We start from the raw sequence: 14947 nt of genomic DNA, 5'->3' as shown, positions 1-14947 counted from the left end.
GTTCTCAATGAAACGTTTAATTTTCATCCTAAAAATGTGATTGGAAGGAGGATTAAGTTCGTTATTGAGCTGAAGTCAACCCACACTGCAAAAACACAATCTTATCAAGTTATTTTTTTTGTCTATTTGTAGTGAAAATATCTTATTAAACTTGAAATAACAAAATTAACATACAGGTAATTTTTCAGGATGAAATGGGAGCTTGTTTTTAAGTAAATAATTTCTTAATTTTGGTGAAAATGTACAAATTCCACTGGCAGATTATTTAATTTATAATTTGTACAATTATAAATAAAATAATTTATATATAATCTGCCAGTGGAATTAAAACGTCTTTATTAATATTAAGGAATTATTTACTCAAATCAATCAGGCTCCTATTTTTGCTGACATGTTACTTTTAAGTCAGATTTGTCTTATTTTAAATGAATTTTTGTTTAAAATCAGTTTTTACTTTATTCATTACCCTAGATTCACTCAGATACTCTTAAATAAAATCCGGTGCAATGAACTGTTTTCAGAAGTCAGAAAAAGGCGGACAGCTCTGCCGATCGCTGATTACCGATCTTTTAAAAAGCCTGACCTGCTGATTCCAATTTTGTTTTTGTCTGAATTGTTGCTCGATGTAGGAAGAAAGCTGCTGAATTGGCAACAGTGGGGCGGCTAATGTTATCTGTAACGTCCAGACATGATGCGGTCAAACCTCACAGGAGAGCGGAGGACCCTGGCTGACTTTTAGAGCTTTGCCAAGATGGATAAGATCAGCTTCACATGTAAAAATCAGCCCATCTCTCAAAATGAAGGAGATCAGCATCGATAAATCAGCTGGCCAATAAATTGGTGCACCCCTAAAAAACATAACATCCTGTATCGTTTTCCTTCCACTTTTTGCACCAAAATGTGCCGATCTTTCACGTGAAACTCTAATAAAACACACTGACGTTTATGTGAGGGTAGAAGCAAAAACAATCCTTTTAAATAATCTGACTGAAAAACAACACAAACTACATGATGCGTCCCTCCAGCATGAGAACACAAACTAACCCGTTGTGTTTTCTTGCTGACCGGCAGACCTCCATCTGCATCATACGTTATTCAGCAAGATGACACGGTGAAGCAGATCTGTGTGTTAATGCATTCGGTGCTTGGTGAGTGTAACTCACAGGCTGCCACGTGCCCCACAGTGTGAACAAACACTGACAGAAACAGCTTCAGAATATACAACGAGCTGGCCGCTGCAAGGCCAATGTTGCACTTATAATCAGTCTGTTTGTTTTAGCGGCTGCATCGCATCCAAACCGCGTAACTCTGACTCAGCCTCTGCTGCTGTCGTCGGCACTGACTGGCATCAGCTGACCCAACTAACTGGATAAGTCTTCTCGACCAAATGGGAGTAAAAAAAAAAAAAGTCTGTAATTTTGCTAAACAGATCTTTAAGTCCTCTGCTGAGGTTCCACTGAGACGGGAATCGAGAACCAGAACTGGTTCTCAGTAGTTCATTTACTTGCTTAATGATTCTGCTCATCGGTTCCTGTAATGTGTGACACAGTTCCAAGATGACGTGAATATTTGCTTTAGAAAATATCCAATATGGCGTCGCGGCAGAACCGTTCCAAAATATGTTTATGTTTCACAAAAAAAGGTGAAACTAGAGTCGGCTGGAACTTGCTCAGAACTTTAATCACAACAAAGGCAGGAAATAACCTCAAACTTCCTCTAACTGTTGTCCACACAGTCTGCAGCTGATTTGTACGAATGTAACGTGTTTCATACGTTGCTTAGCAACGCGATGACTCCGGAGGGGGCGGAGCTTCGAGTTCAGCGTCTCCCGGTTAGCGTTCAGCTCCTCCACATCCTGGTTATTATGTTAATGTTAAACTGAATGAATAATCTCCGTCTTATATTAACATTTAAAGTCATGTTCAGTAAATTAGAATATATTTTCACAGGAGTCTTGTTTATTGAATTAAAATCGCAAAAACTGTTGATTTGCAGAAAGTTGCATTTCCTGTTAAAATGTTAATTTTATAGAAGGATTTTCATTGTTTAAACAAGTTTTAATTAAAGAGTTTACTTCCTAACTCAATGAGAATCGATAAGAGAAGGAAACAAATGTACCCAGTATGACACTTCCATCCTATTGGCTGAGAGGTTGCCAGGCGACGGTGCATTTTTGTTCCGGAAGCAGCAGAGAATGTTTCCTAAGCGAGCAAAGACTAAGTCTGAGCGCGAGGTGAAGTTGTGAGTACAAGCATTACAAGTTTTAAGATGAAAGACAGGAAGTCCTGTTTTCAAAATAAAAATGAAAGCAAAAGTATTAAAAGTTTTGACAACAAAAGACACAAAATCCTGCTTTCAGTCTGAAAATGTGTGCTCTTGGATTATGGCAGAAAAATTCCCCCATATACAAGCAATTACCCCACAAAATGGTCGATTGGGGGAACTTTAGCAAGGCAACTACTATCAAGATTCGCACCAACGAAGACTGAACCAAAGCTGCTTCAACAATGACTTTTAAAAAGAGTGGGAAAATGTTTGAGAGCCACTTTCTGCTCTAAATGGATTGTTTTTTTATTAGCAATACAACCTAATAAAATTACTTGAGTAAAGAAAAACATTACATTCCAGTCCAAAAAGTATTGGATTTTACTACACTTGAAATGAGACAAAACTAACTTAGAAGTAACGTATGCAAGATACAAGAGCTTTGTTTTAAGTCAATAATTTATTAACATTGATGAAAAAGTTCCATTTGCTAATTATTTCACTTAGGTTATTTCCATATTATAAGTGAAATAATCTATGCGCGCAACTAGTACTTTTTCATCAATATTAAGTAATTATTGACATAAAATAAGTTCCTATATTACACAGAAATAAGTTAGTTTTGCAATACATGAAGATAATTTCAGTACAAACTAAATAAAAAAAACTTGGTATTATTTTGTGTTTTTGCAGTGTAGTAAAAAAAAATATATAATTTTTTTTCCAAACGGTTACTCAAGTAAAAGTAACTAGTTAGCACCAAACTCTCAACGGGACATAATGTTTTAATTTTGTACAAAGACTGCACAGTTTTGGCCTGAGCAGGCTTCCATAGAAGAGTCAGAAAGATGCTGGAACTTGTCACGCATGCCGCATCGCTAAAACTCCCTCACTGAAAGCCGGAGACGTCTCTCTCTCTCTCACATACACACACGCACACACACACACACACACACAAAAACAACACGCCACGCATCAAACCAGACCCAAGTTTCAGGTGTTGCATGTTCCCCTGTGACATGACAACAACTGGAGAAATTCCCAAAAAATTTTTAAAAATCAGCTTTTTTTTTTTTTTTTTTTTTTTTTTTAGCAGGATGGCAGCAAACGCGGCGCACACACTTTGGTTCAGCACTGACATAAACAAACACGCAATCAGGCAGCACATCAGTAACAGCAGCAGGCATCAGTTGTGCCAGTGCAGCACCGCCAGAGGACATTTGTTCAGAGCGGCGCGCGAGAAACGCGACACACTCTCACATGTTGGCGGAGCGAATCACACGGAACGGCCAGATCAAACATCTGTCTGCGCCGCGCACGCTCTGCAACATCTGCCGATCCGGTCGACGCTGCCCCGCCGCCGTTTCTACATGCATGCATGCATCCCCCCTCTTCCTCTTCCTCCTCCTCTTCCTCCAGCTGCTGGAGGAAGAGGAGGAGGCATGTAAAGCCATGGCAGGTACCTGTAAATGAACCAGACGCTCCTGTTCACAGGGCCCAGCGACGGCCAGGAAGAAGAGAGGGAGAGGGAGAGGGAGACATCCTCCTCGCCGCATGCCCCCATCGCCATTTCCTCCCCTCCCTCTCCTCCTCCTCCTTCTCCTGGTCCTTCTCCTTCTCGTCTTCCAGCGAGACAGCGGCGAGCGCGAGCGGCGAGAGAGGAGGAGGAGAGGAGGAAGAGGAGAAGAGAGAGACAGAGGAAGGGAAAGGGAGAGGGCCAAGCTCTCCCAGCCCCTTCATACTTAAGACGGAGAGGAGGAGGAGGAGGAATCGGAGAGACTGAGGGATTGAGATGGTTAGCTGCGACTGCGGCACAGAGAGAGAGGAAGGAGGAGGAGGAAGAGGAGGAGAGGAAGACGGTGGCTTAAAGAAGTAGAAGAGATACGGAGATGGTTCAGAGGGGTTTCCAGCACGACTCAATCAGAGCACACACACCTCAGTCTCCTCTTTTTCACGCTCACAAACAATTTGACGCGATTTCCAACCCACTGGAGATCCGCCATCCATCGGCTTCTACAGCCAGAGGTGGAGTCAGGGCTGGACTTTACCGTACAGCGTTACGTCTGTCGCCATCACCGAATACAGAAGTTATTAAAGTAATATAAAATTATATTACATTTTATATAATTTTTATTTTATGTTCTTTTAATGACATGAAAGAACGCATTCTCAAAGATAAATAAACTTTAAATTCTAATTAACATTTAACACTGGCGCTTTTAGATTGTTAGCTTTACTACTTTATCAATTGTTTTCAATGAAAGTATCAATAAATATAAAAATAAATGTGTAACTTGGGGAGACAAGTCACTTCTTTATGTGACTGGGATTACAAATGGGAATGTTTTTTGTAGAATTGCTGTCATGCAGTCACAGTCATACGGTCATATAAAAAAGAAGCAACAAATATCGGCATGTTTATTGTTATCGTGATAAAACTTTGAATCCCAAACCCTGATGTCACCAGAGACACCTACTAGTCATTTACTGGGACTGTATATATTATTGCTAGACAACATGGCTGAAAAACGTATCACAATATCAGCGTTTTTATATCTGTCGACAAATAATTATTGATTATTTTTTGATATTTGTTTTAACCACAGTTTATTGTTTTTTTTTTTATTTTTAAGCAGTCATGACGGAGTGGAGAAACCTTAAACTGCTGCTGCGCAAGTTACTCAAGAGGTCGTTACTAGGTAACCAAAGAATGACTGAGTTGCTAGGTAACCAAAGAACGACTGAGGTGCTAGGTAACCAAAGAATGACTGAGTTGCTAGGTAACCAAAGAATGACTGCGGTGCTAGGTAACCAAAGAATGACTGAGTTGCTAGGTAACCAAAGAATGACTGAGTTGCTAGGTAACCAAAGAATGACTGAGTTGCTAGGTAACCAAAGAATGACTGAGTTGCTAGGTAACCAAAAGAGAGGAGTGAGTTGATTCCACTTAGCTAGCCGTGAGAAGTTGAGCGGCTAAAGCCTTTTCTCTGCCTACATCCCCCAGAATGCTGTGCGGTTCTGGATTATTGGATCCATCAGATATCTATCGGACTCATTATTTACTGATATTGATCACGTTTCTATGGTGATGTATATTTTTACTGATTTATCATCCACCCCTACTGCTCGGTCATTTCCAGAACTGTAATCATTTTAAAATATTGTAATTGTTTTGATCCAGTAGTTTTGTGAATGTTGTTGTATCAACCTTCCAGACCCCTCAGGTTCTGGTTCTGGTTCTGGTTCTGCTCTGCATCCCCAGATCCAGAACCCAACGAGGAGAAGCAGCATTCAGCTTCTACGCATCACAAATCTGGAACAAACTTCCAGAAAACTAAAACAGCTGAAACACTGAGTGCCTTTAAAAACCTACCTGTTTAGAGTCGTATTCGAAACGTGATCAATTATTAATTAAATGATGGTACAATTAATGTAATGTTTTTATTACTGATTCTATGTTGCAAGACATTGTATTTTTGTCTTTGCTATGTCCAAATAGCACATTTCAGCTATTTGCATAGCTGCAAATAGCTGAAATGCTATTTGCAGCTATTTGCTGAAATAGCTGAAATAGCACATTTCAGCTATACAAATAAAATGTAATTGATTGATTGACTGACTGAATTAACCAAACAAATGATCGTTAGCTGCAGGCCTGGCTTCCACCAGACAACTGAGGATGAAGTCTGGTTTTATTGAATGGATTAGCTGAACACTACAGATGAGAGACCTTCACACAATCTCAGAAATTTGGAGAATTTTTTAAAGCTACTAGAAAAAAGCCAAAGAAAAACAGATTTAAAGTTTTAAAGAGCAGTTTTTGGTTGGTAACCTCTAATCTCTGTGCTGGACTCAACATGAACTACTTCCTGCTGCCTGGTGTAAACAAAGCATGAATGAGGCTCTGCAGAGGCTTCGGATGCAGATGGGAGACGAGTGGCACTCACATCATCCCTCCGTCGCTTCCTTCCACGTACGTTTAACCCGTCCTCCGTCAACTCGCCCTCCCTCCCTCCCTCCATTTTCCCTCCGTTCCTGTCATCCTCTCGCTTCCCTCCTGCCTTCGCCCGCGGCTCTCGCCCGCTCTCCTCTCATGCCTCTGCCGTTTTGTTTTCCTCCACGCTCGGCGCCGCTGTGATTGAGCGAAGGCTGGGCTGGGTGGAGCGAATGCTGACAGAAGGTCCAGGATCACATGTTTGTGTTCGCACATGGTGTTCTCTAAACGGATCCGTCGTAAGAGGATCCAGTCGTTAACCATTTACACACAACAGTCCAGACAGATTCATCTTTCACTGCCGGGACTGATTTTAATAGAAAAGTCCTGGATTTAGTCCAGAACCGTCCAGGAACCACAGAGGAGGATTCAGTTTTTACAGTTTGAGCTGAAATTCCTGTTAAGGTTTTACCTTGAGAGTCGATGGATGGATGGATGGAGGGATGAACAGATGGATGGATGGATGGATGGATGGATGGATGGATGGATGGATGGATGGATGGATGGATGGATGGATGAACAGATGGATGAACAGATGGATGGATGGATGAACAGATGGATGGATGGATGGATGGATGGATGGATGGATGGATGGATGGATGGATGGATGGATGGATGGATGGATGAACATATTAAAGGACAGATGGATGGATGAACAGATGGATGGATGGATGGATGGATGGATGAACAGATGGATGGATGGACAGATGGATGAACAGATGGATGGATGGATGGATGGATGGATGGATGGATGGATGGATGAACAGATGGATGGATGGATGGATGGATGGATGGATGGATGGATGGATGGATGAACATATTAAAGGACAGATGGATGGATGAACAGATGGATGGATGGATGGATGGATGGATGAACAGATGGATGGATGGACAGATGGATGAACAGATGGATGGATGGATGGATGGATGGATGGATGGATGGATGGATGAACAGATGGATGGATGGATGGATGGATGGATGGATGGATGGATGAACAGATGGATGGATGAACGGATGGATGGATGGATGGATGGATGGATGGATGGATGGATGGATGGATGGATGGATGGATGGATGGATGGATGGATGGATGGATGGATGAACAGATGGATGGATGGATGAACAGATGGATGGATGGATGGATGAACAGATGGATGGACAGATGTATGAACAGATGGATGGATGAACAGATGGATGGATGGATGAACAGATGGATGGATGGATGAACAGATGAATGGATGAACAGATGAGTTTCTAGACGTCTAATCAAATCCTTCCATCAGAACAAACTGAGGTTCAAAACCGAAACCATTTTTTTCACACATCAATATTTTCCTGACAGCAACTCCAGCCTTCACAGAAACTTTCCTAAAAATAATCCCAATCCCAAAAACCACAGGCTGCTTCAATCCCAGCTCCTCTCTCTCCTGTGCCTCTCGATCGCCCTCCGCTGCCTGACCTGCAGATGGAGACACCGCAGGGGGAGCGAGGGTGATAGAAAGAAAATTAAAAAGAGCAAGGGGGGTTCGGAGCGCAGCGATGACGAGAGCGCGAAGGCGGGAAGCAGAAACGGTCCGGAGATTCAGCCAAACATAAACGGATGGACGGATGAAAGGAGGGATAGGCGAAACGATAAAAGTAGGCGGATCTGAGTCATCCTTAAAGTCCAAAAGAACTCCATCGATGAATGTATGAGCGAGGCGTGCGTTCATGTGTTAGTGTGCAGGTTGTTGATGAAGCATGTTAATAATTTATGAGCTTTAAAGTGAGTGATGGGAGGAAAATAACAGCCGAATGATGGAAAACATGAATAATACATGTCTGATCAGTAATTACAGGATTTCTGCTCAGTGATTAACGCATGTTGACAACACAAGATAGATTCAATCACGTCACAACAGCAGGACAGAATTATGAGAAGCGGCAAAAATACGGTGCGACTCATAAATCAGGGGTGTCCAAAGTGTGGCCCGGGGGCCATTTGTGGCCCTCAGAAAGATTTTGTCCGAGTCGCAACAATCATCAGTGTTAGAGATTTTTTGGTATCATCATTTTGTTATAACTTTAGTTCATATTCAGTCTAATGTTCAATTTAAAGTCTTCTCTTCCTTCTGTGTGTATAAACTGACCTGGAGGCCCCATCTGCCTGTTGGTCTTCATGTGAAACAGTTAACTGTGTGTTTCCCAGACCTTAAATTACGTTTCTTATCAACCGGAATACTCCCCATCTTAGAAACTGCCTGTGCAGTAATAAATTGTCTCTGCTGTCTTCTTTAGCTATCCTCCCTGTTTCCGCTTGATAATAAAAGACAAGCTGTAACCAAAGGTCTTCAGACGCTCAGTGGACGGCTTGGAGGAGCAGCTTGTCGAGTTTTCTCCTTTTGCAAAAGCTTGGTCATAAAATTCATATACGTTGTCTGTGGTTCTTTTATTGAAGGTTCGAGAAAAATACCCATCAATCAGGGTTTCTGTAGGTTTCACCAAGTCAGATTAAAGTGAGACCTAATGTGAAAAATTCACATTTTCCATGTTTTTATATATTTCCATTTGGTTCTCAACTTCTTCTAAAAACAGCAAAAACACTCAAAAAACACCCGGCTGTTTTTAGTATTGTTTCAAAAACCTCCTCATCGTTAAGTCACAGTTGATGGCCCGTCGCCTAGCAACTCAAGCTGAGCTCCAGCATGTTTGGTCAGCTGGTTTTACTGCTGTATGCGATGTACAATGGCTGCTGGAAGAGACAAGTGTTTTGTTATTGACTTACCATCAAGAAACCACTTGCTGCATTCGTGTTCACTGTGCAGGAGGCTCCGCTTTTGCTTTTCAGAGATGTACGGTTGTATAATTGCGCATCTGTTTGCATTAATTTTCACATGTGACTGTAAACGTTGAGTGGGGGGACAAGACGCCCTAAAACATCTCATTCTGAACTGATCAAACTAAAATCTCATTATCTAAGAATAACTTTGTGCAAAAAATGTCATGAACATGTTTTGTTCAGCAAAAATGATTTTTCAAGTTGTGACTTTGGACCTTTTGGCAAATAGTTTGGACACCACTGACATAAATGATGTTAACCTGATCATCCTGATATTAGTTTCAGAAATGGGCAACAGATTCTGGATTAGAAACTCATTTTATATACAGTTTTTTTATACCGTTGTGATATCACATGTGTTTGTAAACATAAAACCTACAAAAAAAAAAACCTATTCCAATTATCTAAACAAGTTTTCATCAACATTGGTCTTGAGCAAAATTTTATTTCTTTTCCTCTTGATTAGAAGACAAAATACATCAACGCAAGTCAACAAAAAACAAGCAATCAAATTATATATTTTTTCTTTAACAAAGTACTGAAAATACTCAAGACGCTCATCCTCGACTTTCAGCGGCAACTGAAACTTAATTTTCTGGAAAAGCTGTTTCCAGAAAATTCTTTTTTCCGACATAAAGGAGAAAAGCAGCTTTTTGTTCCTACCTGGGAGCATCAAAGCTGTCGTATGATCCCACAGTGTAATGGCGGAACAACCTTTTGGCTCGTTCTCCACGACTCTCTGAAACACAAAATGACTTGATTCAAAGTGTGAAGATAAAAAAATAAATCTAAACACCAGCTTTCAGCAGGGGGTATTTATTTAAATTGAGCTAATTTACCAACTTGCTTCAAGTTATATATTTAGTTTGAATCTAATGCTAACTCAGAAATTAGCCTTGTCTTTGAGAAAAATATTTAGCTTAAATCCATTATCTTGAAGCTAAAAAGCTTGTTTGCTAACTAAATATTAAGCTTAGAATAAATGTTTAGCTTGAAATAAATAATTAGCTTTAAATATTTAAGTTTAAGGCTAAATATTTAGCATCAAGCTAAAAAATTAAAAGTCAAACACTAAAGCCTCTGCAGGGAATTTTTACCATCAGATTTCAAAATTTTAGCTATAGCTAATTTATTAATTAGCTTGAAGCAAAAATATTTAGCTTGAATCCAATTACCTTGAAGCTAAAAAGTTTGTTTTTTAATTAAATATTTAGCTTGAATCACAAGTCGGCGTAGGGCCGGGGGACGGGTCCAATGACCGGGTGGACTGTTGAGCAGGGGGGGCGTTTCTCATTTCATTTTTACCCAGGAAGCACATTTGCTAAACCGTGAGTCAAACAGTCACTGGGACTGACTACTATATATTCCATTGAGGGACAGTAACTTTAACATTACATACACCTTTCGGAACAGACAAGGGCGCACTTTCTCCGTCTAAAATCAGACATTAAAGCGACTTGAAACCATTCCTCCCTCCCTGGCACCTCCAGACCCGGGCCCCCATCCGCCCCGGGCCTGGGGGCAGCTGCCCCCCCAAACCCCCCCACATAGCTCCGCACCTGGCCTGAATGTAATTATTTTGTTGAGCTAAATTAGCCTTACCCGACTAATTTAGCTCAACACGATAATTCAGCTTTGTTATGCTAAATTAGCCATAGCAAGCATAATTTTTTTTGTTTATATAAAACAATTTAAAAGAGAGATGTAATTGTGAAATTAATCTAATCAAACATTTCTCTTATTGTTGGGCTCTTTGTGTTGGTTCACCTGATCGGATGTCCTGACTTCGAAGCACCACTTCCTCCACGCAGTCGGAGGGGAACCAGCCCGTGCGACCTCTGACCGTCCCCTCCCAGTAGCCGCCCTCGCCGACGCTCAACACTAGGAGGAAAAAGGTCAGCAGGTCAAATACAGAAATCCCAACAGACACAAACAGACTCACACACAGAAAACGAGGAGAACAGAAATGAAAAGACATCCAGGGTTATGCAGACAGGAAATTAAAAAACACACACAGACGGACATGCAAACTCCCTACATACTCACCAAGACATACATACCTGGTGACACTTTAGACTCACTGACAAACACACAAATATTCATACCTGCAGACATTAGATATAAACATATATGGAGACCTTACACTCTCGTTAAGACTGTTCAACGAACTCATGTTCACCCAGAAAACAGGACATGTTCCCCCTGAATTAGCTTAGTTGAATTAAAACTCCTTCTTCGTCCTCCCTTCCCTCCATTGAAGCAAAAGTATTCCCACCCTTTTCACTTCTGGTTACATTAAAGGTAAAACTGCAGACATGAGTCTGCACCGTCTAGACCCCTCAGATCTTCTGGTTCAGCTCTGCATCCCCAGAACCAGAACCAGACGAGGAGAAGCAGCATTCAGCTTCTATGCACCACAAATCTGGAACAAACTTCCAGAAAACTGTAAAACAGCTGAAACACTGGGAGCCTTTAAAAATCAACTTAAAACCCACCTGTTTAGAGTTGCTTATGGCTAAATTAGGGTTAGAGTGCCGGTTTTGATGTCTTTGATGTTTTTATCTTTACTTTTAATTTCCTTACTCTCACTGTTTGTTTTCATGAAGGTTTTAAGGTGTGAGTACCCTTGTTAGATGGCGTTCTAACTAAAAGTGAGGTTTTAATGTTTTTATCTTTTTTTGTTTTAATCTTTTTCAAAATCTTTTTCTATTTCTCACTGTTTATTCCTGTTTTTATTTTAATTATGTAAAGCACTTTGAAATGCCTTGCCACTGAAATGTGCTATACAAATAAAATTTGATTGATTGATTGATTGATTTATTTATTGATTGATGAGGGCTACCAGCTGCTTATATTTAGAGACATTTTCATTTGACAAAGAGCTAAATATGTATCTTCAAATTAAAGAAATGTTTGCTAACTAAATATTTACCTTGAATCTATTTGTCTTGATGCTAAAAATTTTGTTTGAAAAGTAAATATTTAGCTATTAGCTATTGAAGCTAAAACATTAATTTGCTAATATTTAGCTTGAATCTATTTGTCTTGATGCTAAAAATTTAGTTTAAATATTTAGTTTACAGCTAAATATTTATTTTGAAGATTAAAAAATTATTTGCTAACTAAATATTTAACTAGAAGCTAAACAAATGTCTGCAAACTTTTTTTGTTTTAAGCAAAATTTTTCAGATTTGTATTTGTAAAAAAAAATATGGTGCTAGTTTCACGTATTAAAATTAATAAGTAAAACTTGTGACGAAGTAAAACAGAAATAAATTCAGACGGTGTGAATACATTCTCCAGGCATTGTAGCCGCTTCATTCCTACCTTTTAATCCCACATCCCTGCCCCCTTCAGTGAGTTTGTGATCATAACAGACCAGATGCAAAACCACAAACTCCCAAAAGGGGGTTCGTGATCAGGAAGTGATGTCACAGTGTGGAAGAGCTTCACCTTTGACCCTGTCTCCTTTACTGAAGCTGATCTCGCGCTCGCCCTGAGCGGAGTGGGACCGCGTTGCCACAAAGACCCGTCCCGGGACGGCGCTGTAGAGGCGTCTGCGCTGGCCTGCGGTTTGGATGGTGGTGGTGGAGGAGGTCGGGGGAGGCCTAGTCAAAGTCAGGAGGGGATTAAGGGGAGATTTAACAAACATACAGACGTTTAAATTTATCACTTAAGCTGGTTTGGTTAAAACAACTAATAATCTGTAATAAACTTTACTTGAGCTATTTAGAGTTTATTTTATTCACTAACATCTAAATTGTTACTAAATCTGTTCGACTCGTTTTTGAACTGCAAAAACACAAAATCTGACCAAGTATTTTTTATAGTTTCTACTACAAATATCTCAGTGCACTTTAATTAAGACAAAACTAACTTATAAGTAACTTTTCAGCAACTTATAGGACATTTTTTTAAAGTAAATAAGTCCTAAATGTTGATAATCTGCCAGATTATTTAATTTATCCATCCATCCATCCATCCATCCATCCATTTTCTTCCGCTTATCCGGGGTCGGGTCGCGGGGGCAGCAGCTTCAGAAGGGAGGCCCAGACTTCCCTCTCCCCAGCCACTTCTTCCAGCTCCTCCGGGGGAATCCCAAGGCGTTCCCAGGCCAGCCGAGAGACGTAATCCCTCCAGCATGTCCTGGGTCTTCCCCGAGGCCTCCTCCCGGTGTTAATTTATAACACAGAAAAATGTTTTGTTATAAGTGAAATAATCAGATAGTGGAACTGCTGTAATTGTTTATCAATATTAAGAAATTACTGACTTAAATACGTTCTTATATGTTCCTGAAAAGTTACTTGTAAGTTAGTTTTGTCTTATTTAGGAGTATTTGGTGAATTTTTGGTTTTAACGAGTTTATTTTTCATTTACTCATTTTTAGTTATTCATAATGAGTATTCAGAACCTTTACTGCAGTAAGAGCAGCAATACTTTAGAAACATATTACTCGAATGCAAGTGAAAAGTACAGCATAGTAAAAATACTCCTTAAAGTAATTTTTTTCAAACATTTAGTCAAGTAAATGTAGTTTTTTTGTCAATATTTAGGAATTATTGACTTTAAAAAGCTCCAATATTTTGCTGAAAAGTAACGTGTAACCTGAGCCTCCTTCATTCTTTCCTTCTCTGAAATTCATCTCTAACTTCCTAAAACCGAAACTTCACTTTGAGTTTTTATCTCAGTTTCCAATATCCTCCTCCATAAATCTTTTCACTCCGTCCAAATCGGAGTCAGATTTAGTTTCCTGCTCGTCCTCAGCAGGATGAGCAGCCAGTTTGCAGCTCACCCCCGTCTCTGGCTCTGCCGGCTTCGGTCCTCCTTGTCTCCGATCCGTCCGCGGGACGGGGACCGCGTCCTCGCTCCTCTGGGGCTGCTGGAGCTGCGCAGGGTTCCTGTGTGTTTATACCCCTGAGAAGACAGGGGAGGGGAGGGGAGGGGAGAGGAGAGGAGAGGAGAGGAGAGGAGAGGAGAGGAGAGGAGAGGAGAGGAGAGGAGAGGAGAGGAGAGGAGAGGAGAGGAGAGGAGAGGAGAGGAGAGGAGAGAGAGGAGAGGAGAGGAGAGGAGAGGAGAGGAGAGGAGAGGAGAGGAGAGGAGAGGAGAGGAGGGGAGAGGAGAGGAGAGGAGAGGAGAGGAGAGGAGAGGAGAGGAGAGGAGAGGAGAGGAGAGGGTTTTCTAAATCTGCCTGAATTGATGCTATTCAGATCTACAAATATTCAATTTCTTCAGATTTTTCATCTTTATTTTCTTTGCAATGTTTCTAAAACCCCTTGCATGTTATATATTACAAACATCAAGCAACCCAGAGTTGTACATTAATGAGGTTAGTTATTTTTTTTATTTTTTATTTTTCTGTTCTTATGTTGGTTATTGTGATTTATATGTTTAAAAAATAAAAGTTGGAGAAGTTATGTAAGTTTTTCAAAATGCATGTATTATTGTTATAATCTGATAAATAATAATAATAATAATAAAATTAGAGATGTAAAGTTGAATTTATTGATCTACTAATGATGAATTAGTCAATCAATAAGTTGCCATTTCCTCAAAAAACAGTTTCTTCTTGTTTCAAGATGGCCGACGACCATATTTCTGTTATATAAAAGGAGAAACACATCAATGTATCTTAATTTTTGTCAGTATGAAATAATGACTGAATAAAAAGAAACATTGTAATTTTGTCACATTATCAAACTTAGACATATTTTTTACAAATGTTATAAAAGCTTTTAGGTTGCTGAATAGAAAAATAACCAATAAATCAAAAATAATAAAATAAGTGAATCAATTTCAAAAGTTTTACATCTTCGATTTCTAAATGTCAGAAATTTTGATCTTTTCTTCTAGAATATTTCTGATATTCATC

General features: G+C 39.9%; 1 protein-coding gene across 4 annotated transcripts in view; it reads right to left on the bottom strand.

Annotated features, from left to right (window-relative positions):
• Positions 1 to 14947, bottom strand: part of shank1 (SH3 and multiple ankyrin repeat domains 1) — an 89362-nt gene that overhangs the window by 27567 nt on the left and 46848 nt on the right. For all 4 annotated transcript variants that reach the window (XM_081610274.1, XM_081610275.1, XM_081610272.1 and 1 more), the window contains exons 12-15: positions 13871 to 13992; positions 12532 to 12686; positions 10846 to 10959; positions 9742 to 9817 (exon numbers count right to left, since the gene is read on the bottom strand). In XM_081610274.1, coding sequence (XP_081466400.1) covers positions 9742 to 9817; positions 10846 to 10959; positions 12532 to 12686; positions 13871 to 13992 — 467 coding nt within the window. The remainder of the gene's footprint in view (positions 1 to 9741; positions 9818 to 10845; positions 10960 to 12531; positions 12687 to 13870; positions 13993 to 14947) is intronic.

This window comes from Poecilia reticulata, chromosome 8, assembly GCF_904066995.2.
Source record: "Poecilia reticulata chromosome 8, P_reticulata-male-v2, whole genome shotgun sequence".
Taxonomy (NCBI): Eukaryota; Metazoa; Chordata; class Actinopteri; order Cyprinodontiformes; family Poeciliidae; genus Poecilia; species Poecilia reticulata.
Note: the sequence above shows the minus strand (reverse complement) of the source record. Positions and strands in the feature narration are given on the sequence as shown.